The sequence below is a fragment of the Hemiscyllium ocellatum genome, unplaced genomic scaffold (assembly GCF_020745735.1).
Source record: "Hemiscyllium ocellatum isolate sHemOce1 unplaced genomic scaffold, sHemOce1.pat.X.cur. scaffold_1326_pat_ctg1, whole genome shotgun sequence".
Classification (NCBI taxonomy): Eukaryota; Metazoa; Chordata; class Chondrichthyes; order Orectolobiformes; family Hemiscylliidae; genus Hemiscyllium; species Hemiscyllium ocellatum.
In genome coordinates, this window is record NW_026867742.1 from 78,517 (window position 1) to 105,253 (window position 26,737).

Here is a 26,737-nt window from a genome sequence, read left to right on the forward strand (position 1 = left end):
ATTTCTCACACCGTTCTCAGGAGTGTTTCATACCCCTGGATAGACAAAGCCAAGGAGGAATGAAATGTTACATTTCTACATTTGTGGATGGCATAAACGTTGGGGATCAGCATGGACTCGATGGGCTGACTGGCCTGCTTCTTCACTGTAGGGATTGCATGATTCTATTCTATGAGGGGACAGCGCAGAGGTTCCTGATCCCTGGAATAACGGGATTGTTCCAGGAGGAGAGGTTGACCATAGAATACAAGAGTCACACTCTCAACAAGGGGGGATGCAGGGAGGAGGCCCACCCACTCCCAGGCTGGGGCGGGTCTAGAACCAGGGGTGACACATGGTTGCAGGATAAGGTGTCGGCCATTTTGGGAAGGAGATGAGGAGGATAAGGGGTCGGCCATTTTGGGACAGTGACAAGAAGGATAAGGGGTCAGTCATTTTGGGAACGAGATGAGGAGGATAAGGGGTCGGCCATTTTGGGACAGTGACAAGAAGGGTAAGGGGTCGGCCATTTTGGGAACGAGATGAGGAGGATAAGGGGTCGGCCATTTTGGGACCGAGACGAGGAGGATAAGGGGTCGGCCATTTTGGGACAGAGATGAGGAGGATAAGGGGTCAGTCATTTTGGGAAGGAGATGAGGAGGATAAGCGGTCGGCCATTTTGGGACAGTGACAAGAAGGATAAGGGGTCAGTCATTTTGGGAACGAGATGAGGAGGATAAGGGGTCGGCCATTTTGGGACAGTGACAAGAATGATAAGGGGTCGGCCATTTTGGTAACAAGGTGAGGAGGATAAGGGGTCGGCCATTTTGGGATCAGGATAAAGAGGATAAGGGGTCGGCCATTTTGGGACCAGGATAAAGAGGATAAGGGGTCGGCCATTTTGGGACCAGGATGAGCAGGATAAGGGGTCGGCCATTTTGGGACTAGGATGAAGAGGATAAGGGGTCGGCCATTTTGGGACCAGGATGAGGAGGATAAGGGGTCGGCCATTTTGGGACCAGGATGAAGAGGATAAGGGGTCAGCCATTTTGAGACCAGGATGAGGAGGATAAGGGGTCGGCCATTTTGGGACCAGGATGAAGAGGATAAGGGGTTGGCCATTTTGGGACCAGGATGAGGAGGATAAGGGGTCGGCCATTTTGGGACTGCGATGTGGAGGAGTTTCTTCACTTGGTGGGTAGGGAACGTTTGCCCCAGGGGCCAGCAGAATCTCAGTCACTGAGAACGTTCAAGGCGGAGATCGGGGGGCGGGGAGTTGTTTTCCAGACATTAAAGGTAGGGAGGGACGGTGTCAAGGAAGAACATCAGACATAATCTCGATCGGATGGCGAAGGAGACCCAAGGGGCCGAGCGGCCTTTCCCTGCTCCCATTTTGTTGGGCATTTCTGTGAGGCGCGGCGCCCAGAAAGGCCTCAGATGGTACCTCCTTCCTCTCACTCGCCTCCCCTCACTCCGAACCGATCGGAAAACGCGGGAAGTGCGAGAGAGAAAGGGAAGAGAGAGTCGCGAGAGGAGGGAATCAGAAACGGAAACCCCAGAGATCGAGTGGGCAACAGTTTAATTTTCCGTCAACCAGCGGGTCATTAAGAACTGACAGCGCACGCCCTCACCACCGCACCCCCCCTCCCCTCCCCGCTCCCCCCCCCCCAGAGACCCACACAAAACCCGAAGTGTAAAAAATAAATTATACAAAAATACATCTCAGAATAAATAGTGAATGAGGGAAGTGGTGGCTGGGTCAGGGCAGGGGTCCCTGATCTTCCGTGGTGTGAGGGGTGGGAACGCCGTCCAGAATACAGCCACGGAGAGCGGGCAGTGGTAACCGAGGGCCCGTCCAGCAGAGATCGCCGCCCGGTGCTTCAGAAGTGACCCTCACCCACCATCCCCCCTCCCCCCACCCCCCCACACCTCACTCAAATGCACCTTTCCGAACCTTGGATCCCGAGGGAGGGAGGGGGGGGCAACTGAGAGGATGGGGGTGGGCGCTCCGATGTGGGGAGGGGCAGGGCTCTGGGGGGGTTGCTGAACCACCACCTCTCACACGGCCCCACCCTCGACATCTGGATCTCTCCGCCATCGCCTGGCTCCCTCCTTTCCTTCTATCCCACCACCCACCTTCCCCTCCTCCTCCCTCAAACCCCGCCCCCCCAACACACACTTCACAAATCTTCTTGGAACCACCCCCCTCCCCCCTCATTGGGCAGCCATTGCTAGGGGTCAGTTGGCAACCTTGAGGTCATGACCCCACCCCATGCCTAGGGTTAATGGCGGGGTGGGGGAAGAGGGGAGGTTAAGGTTGGTGGGTTAAAGGCTCCATGTCTCACAAGGAGGTCAGGGCTTTGGGAATGGGAAGAGGACGCCATTAATTCCTTGGTGTGGGAAGGGACTCCCCACCATCACCCTCCCCTGCCAAATTCCACCTCATCGTGCCCCATCCAGATGACCCTTGACCTTTCTATGACGATAAATTCCTCTCCCCCTCCCTGACACCGACCCCGCGGGTTGCCGGGCGCCTTAAAGGGTCACCAAGGTCGGCGAACTGAGCGAGTCGGACGATTGGTCGCCGCTGCTGCTGCCACGGCGATGGGCAGCAGAGCAAGGCTCCGGGGTCGTGTACAGGCCCGGGGCCTGGCCGGAGGGCCCGGCGGCAGGTTCCAGGTCGAAGACGGTGCCCGGGTAGGTGAAGGTCAGGCCGGTGGCAAAGGGAGTGCCCGAGGGGGTGCGCGCCAGGGTGGGGGTGTGCAGGGCCTCAGGCTCCGGCCCCTCCCGGCTGGAGGCGGGCTCGATGGCCACTCTCGGGGGCTTGGGCCTGCAAGAGCTGCCCGTCGCCCCGGCAACCAGGTCCCTTGGCCTCTCCGAACGAGCCTTGGCCATGCCAGATGTTGAGGGAGCCCGGGAGTCGTCCGGGAGTTTGCAGATGGGCTGGTGTGCTTCCAGGATGAATTCGAGTCTCTCCTTCTCCTTCTGCAAGTCAGCTATTTCCTTCTGTAGGCCCGACTTCACATCCTCCAGTTGGTCAGTTTCCTGTCAAAAGGGGGTCAACTCCATTGGTCCTCCCAAACGGAAATCAAGCAATAAGCATAGAGCCCCAGGACAGGGACAGCACGGGTTAGATACAGAGTAAAGCTCCCTTTACACTGTCGCCCATCAAACACTCCCCAGGACAGGAACAGCACAGGGTCAGATACAGAGTAAAGCTCCCTCTACACTGTCCCCCATCAAACACCCCCAGGACAGGGGCAGCACGGGGTTAGATACAGAGTAAAGCTCCCTCTACACTGTCCCCCCATCAAACACTCCCCAGGACAGGGACAGCACGGGGTTAGATACAGAGTAAAGCTCCCTCTACACTGTCCCCCATCAAACATCCCCAGGACAGGGACAGCACGGGGTTAGATACAGAGTAAAGCTCCCTCTACACTGTCCCCCATCAAACACCCCCAGCACAGGGACAGCACGGGGTTAGATACAGTGTAAAGCTCCCTCTACACTGTCCCAGGATTTGCTGTGACAGGGACGATTTTCTCACTGGCTCTCCCTTTCTCTCCTCTTCCTCTCCCTCTCCCCTCCCTCAGTCACTCTCTCTCTCCTCCCTCGTTCTCTCCCCCCCCTCCCTCTCCCTCAGTCTCTCCCTCTCCCCTCCCTCTCTCTCTCCATCTCCCTCGCCCTTCTCTTCTCCCCTCCCTCTCTCTCTCCCCCTCTCTCTCTCTCTCCCCCTCCCTCTCCCCTCCCTCTCTCTCCCTTGCCCCTTTCCTCTCTCTCTCCCTCTCTCTCTCTCCCCCTCTCTCCTCTCCTCTCCCAACTCCCGTCCCTCTCTCCCTCCGTCTCCCCTCCCTCTCTCTCTCCCTCTCTCTGAATCTGTCTCTCCCTCGCCCCTCTCCTCTCTCTCTCCCTCTCCCCTCCCTCCCTCTCTCCCCCGCTCCCTATCCCCTCCCTCTCTCTCCCACTCCCTATCCCCTCCCTCTCTCTCCCACTCCCTATCCCCTCCCTCTCTCTCCCACTCCCTATCCCCTCCCTCTCTCTCCCACTCCCTATCCCCTCCCTCTCTCTCTCTCCCTCGCCCCTCTCTCTCCTGCTCCCTATCCCCTCCCTTTCTCTCTCTCCCGCTCCCTATCCCCTCCCCCTCTCTCTCCCGCTCCCTATCCCCTCCCCCTCTCTCTCCCGCTCCCTATCCCCTCCCCCTCTCTCTCCCGCTCCCTATCCCCTCCCCCTCTCTCTCCCGCTCCCTATCCCCTCCCCCTCTCTCTCCCGCTCCCTATCCCCTCCCCCTCTCTCTCCCGCTCCCTATCCCCTCCCTCTCTCTCCCGCTCCCTATCCCCTCCCTCTCTCTCCCGCTCCCTATCCCCTCCCTCTCTCTCCCGCTCCCTATCCCCTCGCCCCTCTCTCTCCCGCTCCCTATCCCCTCCCCCTCTCTCTCCCGCTCCCTATCCCCTCCCCCTCTCTCTCCCGCTCCCTATCCCTCCCTCTCTCTCTCTCTCCCCCCATCGCCTCTCTCCCCTCCCTCTCTCTCTCTCCCTCGCCCCTCTCCCCTCCCTCTCTCTCTCACATTCCCTATGCCCTCCCTCCCTCTCTCTCCCGTTCCCTATCCCCTCCCTCTCTCTCGCGCTCCCTATCCCTCCCTCTCTCTCTCTCTCTCTCTCCCCCCCTCGCCCCTCTCCCCTCCCTCTCTCTCTCCCCCCCCTCGCCCCTCTCCCCTCCCACTCTCTCTCCCTCGCCCCTCACCCCTCCCTCTCCCTCGCCCCTCTCCCCTCCCTCTCCCTCTCCCTCTCCTCGCTCCCTCACTCTCCCTCTCCCCTCCCCTCGCTCCCTCCCTCTCCCCTCGCTCCCTCCCTCTCCCCTCGCTCCCTCCCTCTCCCCTCCCCTCCCCTCGCTCCCTCCCTCACCCTCTCCCCTCCCCTCACTCCCTCCCTCTCCCTCTCCCTCTCCCTCTCCCCTCCCTCTCCCTCTCCCTCTCCCTTCCCCTCGCTCCCTCCCTCTCCCTCTCCCTCTCCCTCTCCCCTCCCTCTCCCCTCCCCTCGCTCCCTCCCCTCCCTCTCTCTCTCCCTCTCCCTGTCCCCCTCCCCTCCCTCTCCCCCTCCCCTGCGCCTGTAGCCCTCGGTCTCTCTCTGACACAGACACACTCACTGTCTGTAGCCTGTCGGTCAGCTCTCTCCGACGATTCCGGCACTTGGCTGCTGCCACTTTGTTCCTCTCTCTCCGAAGTTTCCTCCTCTCTTCCTCCTCCGGGGAGAGCTGGAAATGATCACAGCGCAGGCATCAATAACAGACACACACACACACATCGCCCCCCCCCCCCCCCCCCCCCCCCGCAAGCAGAGGCGAGCAAGGGGCTCAGTGAGCAGTGCACTCCCTTCACCACCAAATCTCACAGGGACAAGACCAAATCAGAAACCTCCAACACTCCCAGGGTCAGTGCTGAGGGAGTGCCACACTGTCGGAGGGTCAGTGCTGAGGGAGTGGGCACTGTCGGAGGGTCAGTGCTGAGGGAGTGGGCACTGTCGGAGGATCAGTGCTGAGGGAGTGGGCACTGTCGGAGGGTCAGTGCTGAGGGAGTGGGCACTGTTGGAGGATCAGTGCTGAGGGTGTGCCACACTGTCGGAGGGTCAGTGCTGAGGGAGTGGGCACTGTCGGAGGGACAGTGCTGAGGGAGTGGGCACTGTCGGAGGGTCAGTGCTGAGGGAGTGGGCACTGTCGGAGGGTCAATGTTGAGGGAGTGGGCACTGTCGGAGGGTCAATGCTGAGGGAGTGCCGCACTGTCGGAGGGTCAGTGCTGAGGGAGTGGGTACTGTTGGAGGGTCAGTGCTGAGGGAGTGGGCACTGTCGGAGGGTCAGTGCTGAGGGAGTGGGCACTGTCGGAGGGTCAGTGCTGAGGGAGTGCCGCACTATCGGAGGGTCAGTGCTGAGGGAGTGGGCACTGTCGGAGGGTCAGTGCTGAGGGAGTTGGCACTGTCGGAGGGTCAGTGCTGAGGGAGTGGGTACTGTCGGAGGGTCAGTGCTGAGGGATTGGGCACTGTCGGAGGGTCAGTGCTGAGGGAGTGGGTACTGTTGGAGGGTCAGTGCTGAGGGAGTGGGTAGTGTCGGAGGGTCAGTGCTGAGGGATTGGGCACTGTCGGAGGGTCAGTGTTGAGGGAGTGGGCACTGTCGGAGGGTCAGTGCTGAGGGAGCGGGCACTGTCGGTGGTTGAGAGACAGCCTTTATTGGAGGTTTCCAGAAACGTGGGGTATAAATATGGTTAATGGGGGTCCGAGGATGGGAGATTCCGAGACTAAAGTGAGAGGTTTTAAAAAGTCGTGGGGGCAAATTATTTTACACAGAGGGTTTGGAAATGAACCTCCTGAGGAAGGGCTTGGCGTGGGCACGGTTACATTTCAACGACTGAGATAAGTATGTGAACATGCCATGTTTGGAGGGACGTGGGCTAGGAGAAGGCAGGTGAAGGGGAGTTTAGTTTGAGGTGAGATTCAGCACGGACTGGTTGTTCCCCTGCCTTGTGAGTTCAGGACCAGGGGTCACAGTTTAACGCGAGGAAACTGTTTAGGACCGAGACGAGGGGAAACCTCTTCCCCACCCACCTCCCCCAGACCGTGGTGAGTCTGTAGGATTGTCTGCCACAGGAGGTCAAAATATTGAATGGTTTCAAGGAGATAGATCGACTCTGTGGGGCCCGAGTGATGGGAGACCGGCCAGGGATGATAGTGATTGGCCGAACAGGCTCAAATGGCCAAACAGCCCACTCCTGCTCCAGGTTTCTCAGTTTCTATGTCTGAGCGGAACCACCTCAGAGATCTGTCAGAGCCGGTCAGCTGGAGGGGATTTCAGTGGATCCCGGGATGGTGGGGCGAAGCTCAGAGGGGGATGGTCATTTAGTTCACAAATTCATCGAGGGTTAAATGACTCTCCAGCAGTGCCCACTCCCTCAGCACTGACCCTCCGACAGTGCCCACTCCCTCAGCACTGACCCTCCGACAGTGCCCACTCCCTCAGCACTGACCCTCCGACAGTGCCCTCTCCCTCAGCACTGACCCTCCGACAGTGCCCACTCCCTCAGCACTGACCCTCCGACAGTGCCCTCTCCCTCAGCACTGACCCTCCGACAGTACCCACTCCCTCAGCACTGACCCTCCGACAGTGCCCGCTCCCTCAGCACTGATCCTCCAACAGTGCCCGCTCCCTCAGCACTGACCCTCCGACAGTGCCCTCTCCCTCAGCACTGACCCTCCGACAGTGCCCTCTCCCTCAGCACTGACTCTCCGACAGTGCCCACTGTGTCAGCACTGACCCTCTGACAGTGCCCGCTCCCTCAGCGCTGACCCTCCTACAATGCCCGCTCCCTCAGCACTGACCCTCCGACCGTGCGGCGCTCCCTCAGCACTGACCCTCCGACAGTGCGGCGCTCCCTCAGCACTGACCCTCCGACAGTGCCAACTCCCTCAGCACTGACCCTCCGACAGTGCCAACTCCCTCAGCACTGACCCTCCGACATTGCCCACTCCCTCAGCACTGACCCTCCGACAGTGCCCGCACCCTCAGCACTGACCCTCCGACAGTGCCAACTCCCTCAGCACTGACCCTCCGACAGTGCCCACTCCCTCAGCACTGACCCTCCGACAGTGCCCACTCCCTCAGCACTGACCCTCTGACAGTGCCCACTGTGTCAGCACTGACCCTCTGACATTGCCTACTCCCTCAGCGCTGACCCTCCGACAATGCCCGCTCCCTCAGCACTGACCCTCCGACAATGCGGCGCTCCCTCATCACTGACACTCCGACAGTGCGGCGCTCCCTCAGCACTGACCCTCCGACAGTGCCCGCACCCTCAGCACTGACCCTCCGACAGTGCCCGCACCCTCAGCACTGACCCTCCGACAGTGCCCACTCCCTCAGCACTGACCCTCCGACAGTGCCCTCTCCCTCAGCACTGACCCTCTGACAGTGCCCGCACCCTCAGCACTGACCCTCCGACAGTGCCCACTCCCTCAGCACTGACCCTCCGACAGTGCCCTCTCCCTCAGCACTGACCCTCCGACAGTGCCTGCTGTCTCAGCACTGACCCTCTGACAGTGCCCGCTGTCTCAGAACTGACCCTCCGACAGTGCAGCACTGACCCGCCGACAGTGCCCACTGTGTCAGCACTGACCCTCTGACATTGCCCACTCCCTCAGCCCTGACCCTCCGACAGTGCCCGCTCCCTCAGCACTGACCCTCCGACAGTGCAGCACTCCCTCAGCACTGACCCTCCGACAGTGCCCACTCCCTCAGCACTGACCCTCCGACAGTGCCCACTCCCTCAGCACTGACCCTCCGACAGTGCCCGCTGTCTCAGCACTGACCCTCCGACAGTGCCCGCTGTCTCAGAACTGACCCTCCGACAGTGCCCACTGTGTCAGCACTGACCCTCTGACATTGCCCACTCCCTCAGCACTGACCCTCCGACAGTGCCCACTCCCTCAGCACTGACCCTCCGACAGTGTCCACTCCCTCAGCCCTGACCCTCCGACAGTGCGGCGCTCCCTCAGAGCTGACCCCCCGACAGTGCAGCACTCCCTCAGCACTGACCCTCCGACAGTGCGGCACTCCCTCAGTACTGACCCTCCGACAGTGCAGCACACCCTCAGCGCTGACCCTCCGACAGTGCAGCACTCCCTCAGTACTGACCCTCCGACAGTGCGGCGCTCCCTCAGCACTGACCCTCCGACAGTGCGGCGCTCCCTCAGCCCTGACCCTCCGACAGTGCCCACTCCCTCAGCACTGACCCTCCGACAGTGCGGCACTCCCTCAGTACTGACCCTCCGACAGTGCAGCACACCCTCAGCGCTGACCCTCCGACAGTGCAGCACTCCCTCAGTACTGACCCTCCGACAGTGCGGCGCTCCCTCAGCACTGACCCTCCGACAGTGCGGCGCTCCCTCAGCCCTGACCCTCCGACAGTGCCCACTCCCTCAGCACTGACCCTCCGACAGTGCCCGCTCCCTCAGCCCTGACCCTCCGACAGTGCAGCTCTCCCTCAGAACTGACCCTCCGACAGTGCAGCACTCCCTCAGTACTGACCCTCCGACAGTGCGGCACTCCCTCAGCACTGACCCTCCGACAGTGCGGCACTCCCTCAGTACTGACCCTCCGACAGTGCGGCACTCCCTCAGCACTGACCCTCCAACAGTGCGGCACTCCCTCAGCACTGACCCTCCGACAGTGCGGCACTCCCTCAGTACTGACCCTCCGACAGTGCGGCACTCCCTCAGTACTGACCCTCCGACAGTGCGGCACTCCCTCAGCACTGACCCTCCAACAGTGCGGCACTCCCTCAGCGCTGTTCAGCCTTGTTCCCAAACGTTCAATACCTGGCAACATCCCGATAAATCTCTGTGGTGGGATTCTGTCAGATCCACACAGCAAACCCCCCCACCCCATTTCCACATTCTACGAAACTCCTGTGAAGAAGGCGCGAATCGATCCAGTCCCTCTGCATCCATCAGTGATACCACCAGGAATAAGTCTTCTTTATTCTCCCTCAACAGCCAGATTATGCTTCCTCAAATAAGGAGACGCTGGAGGGTGGGTTGTGAGGGGGGAGTTGCTGAGTCTGTGTGTGGATTGGGCTTGAGGGTGGGGGTGGGAGGGTGGGTGGTGGTGACTTTAAGGAACAGGATATGCCAGTCAGAACTGAGCGTGAGTCAGGCAAGAGCTATGAGTGACTCACCCGCTCAGCACTGGGCCAGCAAGACACGTGCTCAGCCGCAGGAAATAATTCCAATCTTCAGCCAGCTTCGTGCCCTGGAAAGAGCTCTGACTCACCGCCTCTCATCCCTGGGTTTAAGGCAGGTCGGCCCACAGTTTTCCAGAGCAAAGATAAAACCCCTCGATTGAGAGAGAGAGAGAGCAAGCCTTTCGAGAGGGTGGCTCAGTGGTTAGGGCTGCTGCCTAACAGTGTTAGAGAGGAGAAAGTGAGGTCTGCAGATGCTGGAGTATCAGAGCTGAAAATGTGTTGCTGGAAAAGCGCAGCAGGTCAGGCAGCATCCAACGAACTGCCTCACCTGCTGCGCTTTTACAGCAACACATTTTCAGCTCTAACAGTGTTAGAGACCCAAGTTTGATCCCTCCCTCGGGCGACTGTCTGTGTGGAGTTTGCACGTTCTCCCCTTGTCCGTGTGGGGTTTCCTCCGGGTGCTCCAGTTTCCTCCCACAGTCCAAAGATGTGCAGGTTAGGGTGGATTGGCCGTGCTAAATTGTCCCATAGTGCCCAGGGATGTGCAGGTTAGGGTGGATTGGCCGTGCTAAATTGTCCCATAGTGCCCAGGGATGTGCAGGTTAGGGTGGATTGACCATGCTAAATTGTCCCATAGTGCCCAGGGATGTGCAGGTTAGGGTGGATTGGCCGTGCTAAATTGTCCCATAGTGCCCAGGGATGTGCAGAGAGGGGGAGAGAGACAGACAGACAGACAGAGAGCATTGTACAATGTGGGATTGTAGGTATTGGGGAGTCCTGGAGTCATACCGCTCAGGAGCAGACTCTGTGGTCCAACTGGTCAATGCCGGCCAAGTTTCCCAAACTAACCTCGTCCCATTTAAACACTTGCCCCTTTTCCCTGTAAACCCTTCCTATCCATGTACCCACCCAGATGCCTTTTAAATGCTGTCATTGTACTGCATCTGCCATAGGGTCATCCAGCATGGAAACAGGCCCTTCGGCCCAACCAGTCCATGCTGACCATAATCTCAAATTAAACCTGTCTTACCTACCTGCTCCTGGTCCCAATCCCCCCCCAAACCCTTTCCTACTCGTGTACTCAATGTCTTTTAAACATTGTACCTGCATCTTGGCATTTCATTCCACATACAACCACCCTCTGTGCGAGAAAGTTGCCCTCTCACCTTTAACCTATACCCTTTGGTTTTGGACTGCCCCCACCCGAGGGAAAAGCCTTTTGCCGTTCACCCTGTGGATGCTCTGCCCAGGGGGACGGTGCAGACCCGAATGGGCCGAGTGGCCTCTGGCTGCACCTGCAGACAGTCCGGGAGGTTTCCCAGCCCGTGGAGCGAGTGTTCTGCCAGCGAGGCTGCCTGTTCCCAACACAGCACATGTCTGGCTGTCTTCCTCACACCCAGCCCCAACATCTGTTTCTCATGGAGTCTGTGCAGCTGCTGGCTGGGAATCAGACAGACGGGAAGGTGGGAAAAGGCAGACACAGGACCCAGCCAGTTTAAACCCTGTGCCAGGCCGGGCCCTGCCAATGACTGTTCCATCTCTCTCTCTCTCTCTCTCTCTCTCTCTCTCTGTCTCTCTCTCACTCTCTGTGTCACTCCCTCTCTCTCTCTTGCTCTCTCCCACTCTCTTTCTCTCTATCTCCCTCTCTCTCTCCCCCTCTCTCTCTCTCTCCCTCTCTCTTTCTCTCTGTCTCTGTCTCTCTCACTCTCTGTGTCTCTCCCTCTCCGTCTCTGTATATAAATCACCGCAAACCCCTCGATTAGATTCCAGTCTGTAACTCACTCCCGGGTATCTGTTATTCTGTATGTTAACCCCACCGGACCTCTCGATTAGATTCCGGTCTGTAACTCACTCCCGGGGATCTGTTATTCTGTATATTAACCCCACCGGACCTCTCGATTAGATTCCAGTCTGTAACTCACTCCCAGGGATCTGTTATTCTGTATATTAACCCCACCGGACCCCTCGATTAGATTCCAGTCTGTAACTCACTCCCAGGGATCTGTTATTCTGTATATAAACCACCCCGAACCCCTCGATTAAATTCCAGTCTGTAACTCACTCCTGGGGATCTGTTATTCTGTATATTAACCCCACCGGACCCCTCGATTAGATTCCAGTCTGTAGCTCCCTCTCGGGTATCTGTTATTCTGTATATAAACCATCCTGAACCCCTCGATTAGATTCCAGTCTGTAACTCACTCCCGGGGATCTATTATTCTGTATATAAACCACCCCGAACCCCTCGATTAGATTCCAGTCTGTAACTCCCTCTCGGGTATCTGTTATTCTGTATATAAACCATCCCGAACCCCTCGATTAGATTCCTGTCTGTAACTCACTCCCGGGTATCTGTTATTCTGTGTATAAACCACCCCAAACCCCTCGATTAGATTCCAGAGCCCTATACATGGGTCTGCAGTTGCTAATGGTCTCCAAGGAGCATGTGAATATTTATTGGAATCCCCAGGATGTATGTTAGTAAGTTGATGGGGTCCCTGGGAGTGGAGAGTATATCAGTATTTACAGGGGGTCCCTGGGGGAGGGAGGAGTGTGTCAGTATTTACAGGGGGAGGGGGGAGTGTGTCAGTGTTTACAGGAGGGGAGGGGGGAGTGTGTCAGTGTTTACGGGGGGGGAAGTGTGTCAGTGTTTACAGGGGGGAGGGGGGAGTGTGTCAGTGTTTACAGGGGGAGGGGAAGTGTGTCAGTGTTTACAGGGGGGAGGGGGAGTGTGTCAGTGTTTACAGGGTGAGGGGGGAGTGTGTCAGTGTTTACAGGGGGGAGTGTGTCAGTGTTTACGGGGGGAGGGGGGAGTGTGTCAGTGTTTACACAGGGAGGGGGAGTGTGTCAGTGTTTACAGGGGGGAGGGGGAGTGTGTCAGTGTTTACAGGGGGAGGGGAAGTGTGTCAGTGTTTACAGGGTGAGGGGGGAGTGTGTCAGTGTTTACAGGGGGGAGGGGGGAGTGTGTCAGTGTTTACACAGGGAGGGGGAGTGTGTCAGTGTTTACAGGGGGGAGGGGGGAGTGTGTCAGTGTTTACAGGGTGAGGGGGGAGTGTGTCAGTGTTTACAGGGGGGAGTGTGTCAGTGTTTACAGGGGGGAGGGGGGAGTGTGTCAGTGTTTACAGGGGGGAGTGTGTCAGTGTTTACAGGGGGGAGGGGGAGTGTGTCAGTGTTTACGGGGGGAGGGGGGAGTGTGTCAGTGTTTACAGGGGGAGGGGGGAGTGTATCATTGTTTACAGGAGGAAGGGGGGAGTGTGTCAGTATTTACAGGGGGAGGGGGGAGTGTGTCAGTGTTTATGGGGGGGAGTGTGTCAGTATTTATAGGGGAGGGGGGAGTGTGTCAGTGTTTACAGGGGGGAGGGGGGAGTGTGTCAGTGTTTCCAGGGGGGAGGGGGGAGTGTGTCAGTGTTTATGGGGGGGAGTGTGTCAGTATTTATAGGGGAGGGGGGAGTGTGTCAGTGTTTACAGGGGGAGGGGGGAGTGTGTCAGTGTTTACAGGGGGGAGGGGGGAGTGTGTCAGTGTTTCCAGGGGGGAAGAGGAGTGTGTCAGTATTTACAGGGTGAGAGGGGAGTGTGTCAGTGTTTACAGGGAGTCCCCGGGTGGGGGTGTGTCAGTGTTTACAGGGAGTCCCCGGGTGGGGGTGTGTCAGTGTTTACAGGGAGTCCCCGGGTGGGGGTGTGTCAGTGTTTACAGGGGGTCCCCTGGGTGGGGGTGTGTCAGTAATTTGCAGGCTATGCACTTGTACTGTGTCCCCTCAGCTGCTGTAGGATGATGCTGTGTCAGTGATAAACTTTGTCGAAGTGCATTGTAAATGACTTATACTTCTTTACTCGAACCTGCCCTCATATCACTCAAATCTCGAAAAGCTCTGTCACTCAACTCGGGGGGGTGAGGGAACACTCCCCACTTGCCCCTGGATGGGGGCAGCTCCAACTACACTCGAGAAGCTCGATACCGTCCAGGGACAAAGCAGCCCCCGCTCGATGGGAACCACATCCTCCCTCCCCCCCACCGATGCTCAGGGTGTACCAGCTACAAGACACACTGCAGCAACTCACCAAAGACCCTCAGGCAGCACCTTCCAAACCCATGGCCACTTCCATCTGGAAGGACAAGGGGCAGCAGATACAGGGGACCCCATTCCTCTTGTAAAGATTCCCCTCTGAGCTATTCCCCACGCTGACCTTGGAGATACATCAGCCGTTCCTTCAGTGCGGCTGGGTCAGAATCCTGGAACTCCCCTCCCCCCTAACAGCGCTGTGTGGGTCTAACCCACAGCACACAGACTGAAGCTGCTCACCAACACCGGGGGGGGGGGCAATTAAGGACAGGAGAAAGAAATGACTGAACATCGCAGTGCAGGGAACATGAACGATTCTTAGACAGCACCTTCCAAATCCATGAGAACTTCCACCCGGAAGGACAAGGGGCAGCAGCAGGTACTTGGGAACACCCCACCCTCTGCAAATTCCCCACTCCCCATCCCGATTTGGAAATCTATCGGCCGTTCCTTCAGTGCCGCTGGGTCAGAATCCTGGGATTCCCTCCCTCAGGGGCTGACCCACAGCACACGGACTGCAGCGGTTCAAGATGGCCGCTCACCCGCCCCCACCCCACCTTCTGAAGGGCGGGCAATTAGGGACAGGGCACTCAATGCTCTTCAGCCCAAGGCCCACAAATGAATGAAAACAAAAGGAAAATCTTGGCCAACCTACCTCCTCCTCTTTCTGTCTCCTCCCACCGAGGGGGGGCGCGAAGGACCTGATCACCCCTGCCCGCGGCCCACCCAGGGCAGAGCCCATGGCCAGGGGCGGGTATGGATAGGGTCGGGGTTCGAGGCTGGACGTCGAGGGTGTGATCACCGTGGGCTGCACCATCCACTGCAGGTCCTGACTGCTGGTGATGGTGGTGAGAGACGGTGCTGCGGTGCCCATGCCCCCCTGGGCTAGGCCGTATTTCTGACAGGGAGGGGGAGGGGAGAAGGGGAAGCGGGGTTAAAAGACGTCAATGCCCAGTTTCACCCCCACCATTCCCCCCTGCCCCGGCCTCTGCCCGCGGGAGCGAATTCTCCCCACCCCTCACCCAAGAGAGACAGCTTTCTCCTGCTTGGATTAATGATCTGTATCGGTCTCCCCAGCCAACCATCTCCACTGGGACCAGGAAGATGGTCTGGGTGTGGCCACCTTCCATGGATGCCCTGCTCCATCATGTTACAGATCTCCAGCACCCGTCACTCCCAGAGTGAAGGTAATGGGTCTATTTCTATCGCCCATGAAGGGACTTCCCAGGATTGGGCTCTTTACCACAGCACGCTCATGTGTTAGACTGCACGGAGTGTAGCAGCCAGCATGTGGAAAGCAAGCTCACACGTACACACACCACGTACACACACACCACGTACACACACACAGCACGTACACACAGCACGTACACACACACACACACACACACACACCACGTACACACACACAGCACGTACACACACACACCACGTACACACACACACCACGTACACACACACACACACACCACGTACACACACACAGCACGTACACACACACCACGTACACGCACACCACGTACACGCACACACCACGTACACACACACACACACACACCACGTACACACACACACAGCAAGTACACACACACACACCACGTACACACACACACACACCACGTACACACACACACACACACACAGCAAGTACACACACACACACACCACGTACACACACACACACACCCGCACACAGCACATACACAGCACGCGCACACATACACAGTACATATACACACGCACACAGCATGTACACACACAGCACGCGCACACATACACAGCACATATACACACACACACAGCACGTACGCACACACACCGCACGCACACACGTGCGCACACACACCGATCTTACACTGACTGTCAGCACGCAATATTCCAACAGTGGCCTAACCAATGTCCTGTACAGCCGCAACATGACCTCCCAACTCCTGTACTCAATACTCTGACCAATAAAGGAAAGCATACCAAACGCCACCTTCACTATCCTATCTACCTGCGACTCCACTTTCAAGGAGCTATGAACCTGCACTCCAAGGTCTCTTTGTTCAGCAACACTCCCTAGGACCTTACCATTAAGTGTATAAGTCCTGCTAAGATTCACTTTCCCAAAATGCAGCACCCCACATTTATCTGAATTAAACTCCATCTGCCACTTCTCAGCCAATACCTCTGGTCTCCTTCCTATCGGAAAGATGTTGTGAAACTTGAAAGGGTTCAGAAAAGATTTACAAGGATGTTGCCAGGGTTGGAGGATCTGAGCTACAGGGAGAGGCTGAACAGGCTGGGGCTGTTTTCCCTGGAGCGTCGGAGGCTGAGGGGTGATCTTATAGAGGTTTACAAAATTATGAGGGACATGGATAGGGTAAATAGGCAAAGTCTTTTCCCTGGGGTCAGGGAGTCCAGAACGAGAGGGCATAGGTTTAGGGTGAGAGGGGAAAGATATAAAAGGGACCCAAGGGGCAATTTTTCACACAGAGGGTGGTGCGTGTATGGAATGAGCTGCCAGAGGATGTGGTGGAGGCTGGTATAATTGCAACATTTAAGAGGCATTTGGATGGGTATATGAATAGGAAGGGTTTGGAGGAATATGGGCTGGTACATGGGACTAGATTAGATTAGGTTCCCTACAGTGTGGAAACAGGCCCTTCGGCCCAACAAGTTCACATCGACCCTCCGAAGAATCATCCACCCAGACCCATTTCCCTCTGACTAACGCACCTAACACTATGGGCAATTTAGCACGACCAATCCACCCTGAACTGCACATCTTTGGACTGTGAGTGGAAACCCTCGCAGACACAGGGAGAATGTGCAAACTCCACACAGACAGTCACCCGAGGCTGGAATCAAACCTGGGACCATGGTGCTGTGAGGCAGCAGTGCTAACCACTGAGCCACCATGCCACCCCTAAATAACTTTGAGATATCTCTGGCATGGATGAGTTGGACTGAAGGGTCTGTTTCCGTGCTGTACAGTTCTATGACTCGACCTGTTCCTGGTTACGTTGTTCAGAGAGAGCTATCAGATTTCTGGCTGCGCTTCTTTCACTGGCAACAGTGGGCTCTTTTCATCCTCTGACAGTGTGGCACTCCCTCAGCACAGACCCTCCGACAGTGCAACGCTCCCTCAGCACTGACCCTCTGACAGTGCCCACTCCCTCAGCACAGACCCTCCGACAGTGCGGCACTCCCTCAGCACTGACCCTCCGACAGTGCAGCACTCCCTCAGCACTGACCCTCTGACAGTGCCCACTCCCTCAGCACTGACCCTCTGACAGTGCCCACTCCCTCAGCACTGACCCTCCGACAGTGCGGCACTCCCTCAGCACTGACCCTCTGACAGTGCCCACTCCCTCAGCACTGACCCTCCGACAGTGCCCACTCCCTCAGCGCTGACCCTCCGACAGTGCCCACTCCCTCAGCACTGACCCTCCGACAGTGCAGCGCTCCTTCAGCACTGACCCTCCAACAGTGCCCACTCCCTCAGCACTGACCCTCCGACAGTGCCCGCTCCCTCAGCACTGACCCTCCGACAGTGCCCGCTCCCTCAGCACTGACCCTCCCACAGTGCGGCGCTCCCTCAGCACTGACCCTCCCACAGTGAGGCACTCCCTTTAATGTGGTTGAGTGCCTGGAGTGGGGTTTCCTGACTTACAGGTTTAGGGGGGAGTAAATATGAGAGTGAGAGAGAGAGAAAGAGAAAGAGAGAGAGAGAGAGAATGAGAGAGACTCACTGAGCCATAACTGAGACTTCACCCGAGAGACGCTGAGGGGCCAGGATTTAGATGAGAATACAGAGAGAGTTTCTTTAATTGAGGGGAGTGTTGTTGAGCCAGAGAGTGGCACCATGCTGTGGGACAGTCGGTGGGTCACCCCTACTCTAACCTGTCCCTGTGTCCTGCCCCTGAGCTGCCTGTAGCTGACCATTGAAGCAGGCTGTGTTTGTAGCTGACAGTGGTGGTTATGAGGATGGTTCCATGGGGCTGGGTGCGAGCGCCTGAGACTGTTTCACTGTTCAATAAAGGTCATGGCTGACCCGCTGACACCACACCTCCATCTACAGCCCTGTCCTTAACGCAAGCATCTGCGCCTCACTCTTCAACGTATCCAAGAGCTGTGCCTACACTGCCTCCTCATCGGCACATTCAGCCCTTTCCCTCTCGCATTCTGCTGCTTGTCCAACTCTGTCTGCCCTCCTCTCTCTCTCTGTCTGCCCCCCTCTCTCTCTGTCTGCCCCTCTCTCTCTGTCTACCCTCCTCTCTCTCTGTCTGCCCCCCTCTCTCTCTCTCTGTCTGCCCTCCTCTCTCTCTGTCTTCCCCTCTCTCTCTGTCTGCCCTCCTCTCTCTCTCTCTGTCTGCCCTCCTCTCTCTCTGTCTGCCCCTCTCTCTCTGTCTACCCTCCTCTCTCTCTGTCTGCCCCTCTCTCTCTCTCTCTCTCTCTCTGCCCCTCTTTCTCTCTGCCCCTCTCTCTCTCTCTCTGCCCCTCTCTCTCTCTGTCTGTCTCTCTCTCTCTGCCCTCCTCTCTCTCTCTCTGCCCCTCTCTCTCTGGACCCTGCTCCTCCTGTGACTCTGTAGCCCCCCCACCTCACTCACAGAATCACCTACAGTGTGGAAGCAGGCCATTCGGCCCATTTAGTCCACACCGACCCTCCAAAGAACCTCCCACTCAGACCCACTCTCCCTACCCTATCTCATGGCCAATCCACCCTAACCTGCACATCCCTGGGCACTATGGGACAATTTAGCACGGCCAATCCACCCTAACCTGCACATCCCTGGGCACTATGGGGCAATTTAGCCCGGCCAATCCACCCTAACCTGCACATCCCTGGGCACTATGGGACAATTTAGCACGGCCAATCCACTCTAACCCGCACATCGTTGGACTGTGGGAGGAAACCGGAGCACCCAGAGGAAACCCCACGCAGACACGGGGAGAATGTGCAAACTCCACACAGACAGTGGCCTGAGGCTGGAATCAAATTTGGTTTTCTCTCTCTCTCTCTGTCTCTTTCTCTCTCCCTCTCTCTCTATCTCTGTTTCCTTCTCTCTCTGTGTCTCTTTCTCTCGCTCCTTGTCTCTCTCTTTCTCTGTCTCTCCCTCTGTCTCCCACCTCTTCTCAATCCCCCTTCTCTCTGTCTCTGTCTCTCTCTCTGTCTCTCTCTTTATTCCTTCTCTCTCACTCCACATAAAAGACATCTGGATGGATATACGAATAGGAATGTTATAGAGGGATATGGGCCAAATGCCGGCAAATGGGACTGGATGAATTTAGGATATCTGGTCAGCACGGAGGGCCTGGGCCAAGGGGTCGGTTTCAATGCTGTCTGACTGTCTGACCCTCAGTGTCCAGTCCTCTCCCTGTCCCCTGTCTCTCTCCCTGTCCCCTGTCTCTCCCTGTCCCCCTGTCTCTCCCTGTCCCCTGTCTCTCTCCCTGTCCCCTGTCTCTCCCTGTCCCCTGTCTCTCCCTGTCCCCTGTCTCTCCCTGTCCCCTCTCTCTCCCTGTCCCCTCTCTCTCCCTGCCCCCTGTCTCTCCCTGTCCCCCTGTCTCTCCCTGTCCCCTGTCTCTCTCCCTGTCCCCTGTCTCTCCCTGTCCCCTGTCTCTCCCTGTCCCCTGTCTCTCCCTGTCCCCTCTCTCTCCCTGTCCCCTCTCTCTCCCTGTCCCCTGTCTCTCCCTGTCCCCTCTCTCTCCCTGTCCCCTCTCTCTCCCTGTCCCCTGTCTCTCCCTGTCCCCTCTCTCTCCCTGCCCCCTGTCTCTCCCTGTCCCCCTGTCTCTCCCTGCCCCCTCTCTCTCCCTGTCCCCTGTCTCTCCCTGTCCCCTGTCTCTCCCTGCCCCCTGTCTCTCCCTGTCCCCTGTCTCTCTATACCCCCCTCTCACTGTCTCTCTCTCTCCCCCCGTCTCTCCCCTTCTCTCTCTCCCCCCCGTCTCTCCCCTTCTCTCTCTCCCCCTCCCTCTCTATACCCCCTCTCTCACCTTCCCCCCCTCTCTCTCTCTCTGTTTCTCTCTCCCCCCGTGTTTGTCACTGCCTAGCTCTGTGCTCTGGGATGGTGCTTTCAGAGGGGACGTTTTGACAAACCTCCCCCCGGACAGCGATGGGGAGATGGTCAGACTCAGAATGGGCTGACCTTTGCCCTGTGAAGCTGCAGGTCAATAGGGGTTGGAGGCTCAACGAGAGCAGGCAACGGGCCTGGAGGGGGCAGGATCCACTGAGTCAGGGGCCTGGAGGTGAGGGATCCACTGAGTCAGGGGCCTGGAGGGGGCAGGATCCACTGAGTCAGGGGCCTGGAGGTGATGGGATCCACTGAGACAGGGGCCTGGAGGGGGCAGGATCCACTGAGACAGGGGCCTGGAGGGGGCAGGATCCACTGAGACAGGGGCCTGGAGGTGATGGGATCCACTGAGACAGGGGCCTGGAGGGGGCAGGATCCACTGAGACAGGGGCCTGGAGGGGGCAGGATCCACTGAGTCGGGGCCTGGAGAGGGCAGGATCCACTGAGTCAGGGGCCTGGAGGTGAGGGATCCACTGAGTCAGGGGCCTGGAGGGGGCAGGATCCACTGAGACAGGGGCCTGGAGGTGGCAGGATCCACTGAGTCAGGGGCCTGGAGGGGGCAGGATCCACTGAGTCAGGGGCCTGGAGGTGACGGGATCCACTGAGTCAGGGGCCTGGAGGTGACGGGATCCACTGAGTCAGGGGCCTGGAGGGGGCAGGATCCACTGAGTCGGGGCCTGGAGAGGGCAGGATCCACTGAGTCAGGGGCCTGGAGGTGAGGGATCCACTGAGTCAGGGGCCTGGAGGGGGCAGGATCCACTGAGTCAGGGGCCTGGAGGGGGCAGGATCCACTGAGACAGGGGCCTGGAGGTGACGGGATCCACTGAGTCAGGGGCCTGGAGGTGACGGGATCCACTGAGTCAGGGGCCTGGAGGGGGCAGGATCCACTGAGTCGGGGCCTGGAGAGGGCAGGATCCACTGAGTCAGGGGCCTGGAGGTGAGGGATCCACTGAGTCAGGGGCCTGGAGGAGGCAGGATCCACTGAGTCAGGGGCCTGGAGGGGGCAGGATCCACTGAGACAGGGGCCTGGAGGTGACGGGATCCACTGAGTCAGGGGCCTGGAGGTGACGGGATCCACTGAGACAGGGGCCTGGAGGTGACGGGATCCACTGAGTCAGGGGGCAGGAGGTGACGGGATCCACTGAGACAGGGGCCTGGAGGTGGCGGGATCCACTGAGACAGGGGCCTGGAGGGGGCAGGATCCACTGAGACAGGGGCCTGGAGGTGATGGGATCCACTGAGACAGGGGCCTGGAGGGGGCAGGATCCACTGAGTCAGGGGCCTGGAGGGGGCAGGATCCACTGAGTCGGGGCCTGGAGAGGGCAGGATCCACTGAGTCAGGGGCCTGGAGGTGAGGGATCCACTGAGTCAGGGGCCTGGAGGGGGCAGGATCCACTGAGACAGGGGCCTGGAGGTGGCAGGATCCACTGAGTCAGGGGCCTGGAGGGGGCAGGATCCACTGAGTCAGGGGCCTGGAGGTGACGGGATCCACTGAGTCAGGGGCCTGGAGGTGACGGGATCCACTGAGTCAGGGGCCTGGAGGGGGCAGGATCCACTGAGTCGGGGCCTGGAGAGGGCAGGATCCACTGAGTCAGGGGCCTGGAGGTGAGGGATCCACTGAGTCAGGGGCCTGGAGGGGGCAGGATCCACTGAGTCAGGGGCCTGGAGGGGGCAGGATCCACTGAGACAGGGGCCTGGAGGTGACGGGATCCACTGAGTCAGGGGCCTGGAGGTGACGGGATCCACTGAGTCAGGGGCCTGGAGGGGGCAGGATCCACTGAGTCGGGGCCTGGAGAGGGCAGGATCCACTGAGTCAGGGGCCTGGAGGTGAGGGATCCACTGAGTCAGGGGCCTGGAGGAGGCAGGATCCACTGAGTCAGGGGCCTGGAGGGGGCAGGATCCACTGAGACAGGGGCCTGGAGGTGACGGGATCCACTGAGTCAGGGGCCTGGAGGTGACGGGATCCACTGAGACAGGGGCCTGGAGGTGACGGGATCCACTGAGTCAGGGGGCTGGAGGTGACGGGATCCACTGAGACAGGGGCCTGGAGGTGGCGGGATCCACTGAGTCAGGGGCCTGGAGGTGATGGGATCCACTGAGTCAGGGGCCTGGAGGTGACGGGATCCACTGAGACAGGGGCCTGGAGGTGACGGGATCCACTGAGACAGGGGCCTGGAGGTGAGGGATCCACTGAGTCAGGGGCCTGGAGGTGACGGGATCCACTGAGACAGGGGCCTGGAGGTGACGGGATCCACTGACAGAGGGGCCTGGAGGTGACGGGATCCACTGAGTCAGGGGCCTGGAGGTGACAGTATCCACTGAGACAGGGGCCTGGAGGGGGCAGGATCTACTGAGACAGGGGCCTGGAGGTGAGGGATCCACTGAGTCAGGGGCCTGGAGGTGACGGGATCCACTGAGACAGGGGCCTGGAGGTTAGGGATCCACTGAGACAGGGGCCTGGAGGTGACGGGATCCACTGAGTCAGGGGCCTGGAGGTGACGGGATCCACTGAGACAGGGGCCTGGAGGGGGCAGGATCCACTGAGTCAGGGGCCTGGAGGTGACGGGATCCACTGAGTCAGGGGCCTGGAGGTGACGGGATCCACTGAGACAGGGGCCTGGAGGTGAGGGATCCACTGAGTCAGGGGCCTGGAGGTGACGGGATCCACTGAGTCAGGGGCCTGGAGGTGACGGGATCCACTGAGACAGGGGCCTGGAGGGGGCAGGATCCACTGAGTCAGGGGCCTGGAGGTGACGGGATCCACTGAGACAGGGGCCTGGAGGTGACGGGATCCACTGAGTCAGGAGCCTGGAGGTGAGGGATCCACTGAGTCAGGGGCCTGGAGGTGACGGGATCCACTGAGACAGGGGCCTGGAGGTGAGGGATCCACTGAGACAGGGGCCCGGAGGTGACGGGATCCACTGAGACAGGGGCCTGGAGGGGGCAGGATCCACTGAGTCAGGGGCCTGGAGGTGACGGGATCCACTGAGTCAGGGGCCTGGAGGTGACGGGATCCACTGAGTCAGGGGCCTGGAGGTGACGGGATCCACTGAGTCAGGGGCCTGGAGGTGAGGGATCCACTGAGTCAGGGGCCTGGAGGTGACGGGATCCACTGAGACAGGGGCCTGGAGGTGAGGGATCCACTGAGACAGGGGCCTGGAGGTGATGGGATCCACTGAGTCAGGGGCCTGGAGGGGGCAGGATCCACTGAGACAGAGGCCTGGAGTTGACGGGATCCACTGAGAGAGGGGCCTGGAGGGGGCAGGATCCACTGAGACAGAGGCCTGGATGTGACGGGATCCACTGAGAGAGGGGCCTGGTGGTGGCGGGATCCACTGAGACAGGGGCCTGGAGGTGACGGGGTCCACTGAGTCAGGGGCCTGGAGGGGGCAGGATCCACTGAGAGAGGGGCCTGGAGGTGACGGGATCCACTGAGAGAGGCGCCTGGAGGTGGCGGGATCCACTGAGACAGGGGCCTGGAGGTGACAGGATCCACTGAGTCAGGGGCCTGGAGGTGACGGGATCCACTGAGTCAGGGGCCTGGACGGGGCAGGATCCACTGAGTCAGGGGCCTGGAGGTGACGGGATCCACTGAGACAGGGGCCTGGAGGTGACGGGATCCACTGAGTCAGGGGTCTGGAGGGGGCAGGATCCACTGAGACAGAGGCCTGGAGGTGACGGGATCCACTGAGACAGGGACCTGGAGGTGACGGGATCCACTGAGACAGGGGCCTGGAGGGGGCAGGATCCACTGAGACAGAGGCCTGGAGGTGACGGGATCCACTGAGACAGGGACCTGGAGGTGACGGGATCCACTGAGACAGGGGCCTGGAGGTGACGGGATCCACTGAGACAGGGGCCTGGAGGTGACGGATCCACTGAGTCAGGGGCCTGGAGGTGACGGGATCTACTGAGACAAGGACCCGGAGGGGGCAGGATCCACTGAGACAGGGGCCTGGAGGTGACGGGATCCACTGAGACAGGGACCTGGAGGGGGCAGGATCCATTGAGACAGGGGCCTGGAGGTGACGGGATCCACTGAGAGAAGGTGGTTCATCGGTGTTGAACCATACAGACTGGATCCCCAATCACACCATGGATGGTCACACACAGACCTGGTCCCAGATCACACCTACATGCAGTTGACTTGCAGTCTCACAGACTGGATCCCAGATTGCACTCATGTTCAGTGGACCATAGTCACGCAGAGAGTGGTCCCAGATCACCCACTCACAGTGGATCACAGTCACACAGAGACTGGTCCCAGATCACCCACACGCAGTGGATCACAGTCACACAGAGACTGGTCCCAGATCACCCGCACGCAGTGGATCACGGTCACACAGAGACAGGTCCCAGATCACCTGCATGCAGTGGATCACGGTCACACAGAGACTGGTCCCAGATCACCCACTCGCAGTGGATCACGGTCACACAGAGACTGGTCCCAGATCACCCACTCGCAGTGGATCACGGTCACACAGAGACTGGATACACACAATGGATCACATTACATGGAGACTGGATCCACAGGAATAGGCTGGATCCCAGACCATCCACACAGTGGATCCCAGGTTGGGTGCCATGCACACAGAAACTGGCTGGATCTCAGATGCAGTGGATCACATTCACAGGTGGAGTGGATCCCAGATTCTCCCCCTCCCCCTCCCCTCCCCAACACATAGAGGCACTGATTACCGAGTCAGGGGCACAGGCTGGATCATTCACCAGGGTCACACACAGACTGATGGACAGTCGCACAGAGACACCGGCTCACAGAACCCCCCCAAATTATCGATGTCACATCCCATATGTACACAGCAGGCCACACACACACAGAGACAGACAGACACACACACAGAGGCTGGATCCTAGGTCACATGCGCACACTGAGTGGATCACAGATCCCATACTGACCCTATCCCCAGGCTGACTGGAACACAGACCCTGGGGTCAAGGTCAGGGCACATCCAGATAGGTGTCTCTCTCTCTCTCACACACTCACACTCACACACATATCCCAGGTCTGTCTCTCTCTCTCTCTTACACACACACACACACATATCCCAGGTCTGTCTGTCTGTCTGTCTGTCTCTCTCTCACACACACATATCCCAGGTCTGTCTGTCTCTCTCTCTCTCACACACACACACACACACATATCCCAGGTCTGTCTCTCTCTCTCTCTCTCTCTTACACACACACACACATATCCCAGGTCTGTCTCTCTCTCTCTCTCTCTCTTACACACACACACACATATCCCAGGTCTGTCTCTCTCTCTCTTACACACACACACACACACATATCCCAGGTCTATCTCTCTCTCTCTTACACACACACACACACACATATCCCAGGTCTGTCTGTCTGTCTCTCTCACACACACACACACACACACATATCCCAGGTCTCTCTCTCTCTCTCTCTCTCTCACACACACACACACATATCCCAGGTCTCTCTCTCTCTCTTACACACACACACATCCCAGGTCTGTCTCTCTCTCACACACACACACACACATATCCCAGGTCTGTCTGTCTCTCTCTCTCACACACACACACACACACACACACACACATATCCCAGGTCTGTCTCTCTCTCTCTCTCTCTCACACACACACACACACACACACACACACACACACACATATCCCAGGTCTGTCTCTCTCTCTCTCTCTCTCACACACACACACACATATCCCAGGTCTGTCTCTCTCTCTCTATCTTACACACACACACACACATATCCCAGGTCTGTCTGTCTGTCTGTCTGTCTCTCTCTCTCACACACACACATATCCCAGGTCTGTCTGTCTCTCTCTCTCTCTCTTACACACACACACACATATCCCAGGTCTGTCTCTCTCTCTCTCACACACACACACACACACACATCCCAGGTCTGTCTGTCTCTCTCTCTCTCACACACACACACACACACACATCCCAGGTCTGTCTCTCTCTCTCTCTCTCTCTCACACACACACATATCCCAGGTCTGTCTGTCTCTCTCTCTCTCTCTTACACACACACACATCTCCCAGGTCTGTCTGTCTCTCTCTCTCTATCTTACACACAGACACATATCCCAGGTCTGTCTCTCTCTCTCTCTCTCTCTCTCTCTTACACACACACACACATCTCCCAGGTCTGTCTGTCTCTCTCTCTCTATCTTACACACAGACACATATCCCAGGTCTGTCTGTCTCTCTCTCTCTCTCTTACACACACACACATATCCCAGGTATCTCTCTGTCTCACACACACATAGTTGATCCCAGGTCACACACTAAGTGTGGATTGTTAAAACTCACACAGCCCCGGGGGGGGGGGGGGGGGGTTATAGTCCAACAGGTTTAATTGGAAGCCCCAACTCTAGTCGTTCATCAGTTATCCCCACAACCCCCTGATAAAGGGGCAGTGCTTCGAAAGCTAGTGCTTCCAAATGAACCTGTTGGACTGTAACCTGGTGTTGTGTGAGTTTTAAGTTTGACCTCCCACCCCCGGCCCCTCCACATCAAGACACTCCAGAGAGTGGTTCTGAAGTCGCGGATCTCAGGCCCCCCCCCACCAGCCGGTGTCAGTGACCCACCGGCTGTGATCCCTGCCAAAAGGCATTGCCCTTACCTGTGCTGCTCTGTGGTGGCCCGCGGGGTAGGAGCCAGTGCCTCTGTAACTCCCTGGGAACATGCTGGCTGTGGGAGAGTGAGCTGTCTGTGTGTCTCTGTGTCTGTGTGTGTGTGTGAGGGTAAAATCCAACCTCTGAGCGGGGTGACTCACCCTCACAAGTCTCCTCCCGCCGACAGCTCATAAAAGGGGCACCTCGCCCGGCCCTGAGGGGGGGTGGAGGAAGAGAAATTCTTGCAAGGGAACAAAATAAAATGTGCAGGGGTTTGGTGGAGAGGGGGAAGAGT

General features: G+C 58.4%; 1 protein-coding gene across 1 annotated transcript; it reads right to left on the bottom strand.

The window, feature by feature from the left end:
- Positions 1–2,162: 2,162 nt before the first annotated feature.
- LOC132809643 (fos-related antigen 1-like) lies at positions 2,163–26,536 on the bottom strand. The gene is made up of 4 exons (XM_060822584.1): positions 26,451–26,536; positions 14,420–14,662; positions 5,125–5,232; positions 2,163–3,024 (listed from the first exon to the last, which is right to left on the bottom strand). Exons 1-4 carry the CDS (start codon positions 26,511–26,513, stop codon positions 2,515–2,517), a joined length of 924 nt encoding a protein of 307 aa, XP_060678567.1. The 5' UTR covers positions 26,514–26,536; the 3' UTR covers positions 2,163–2,514.
- Positions 26,537–26,737: the final 201 nt, after the last annotated feature.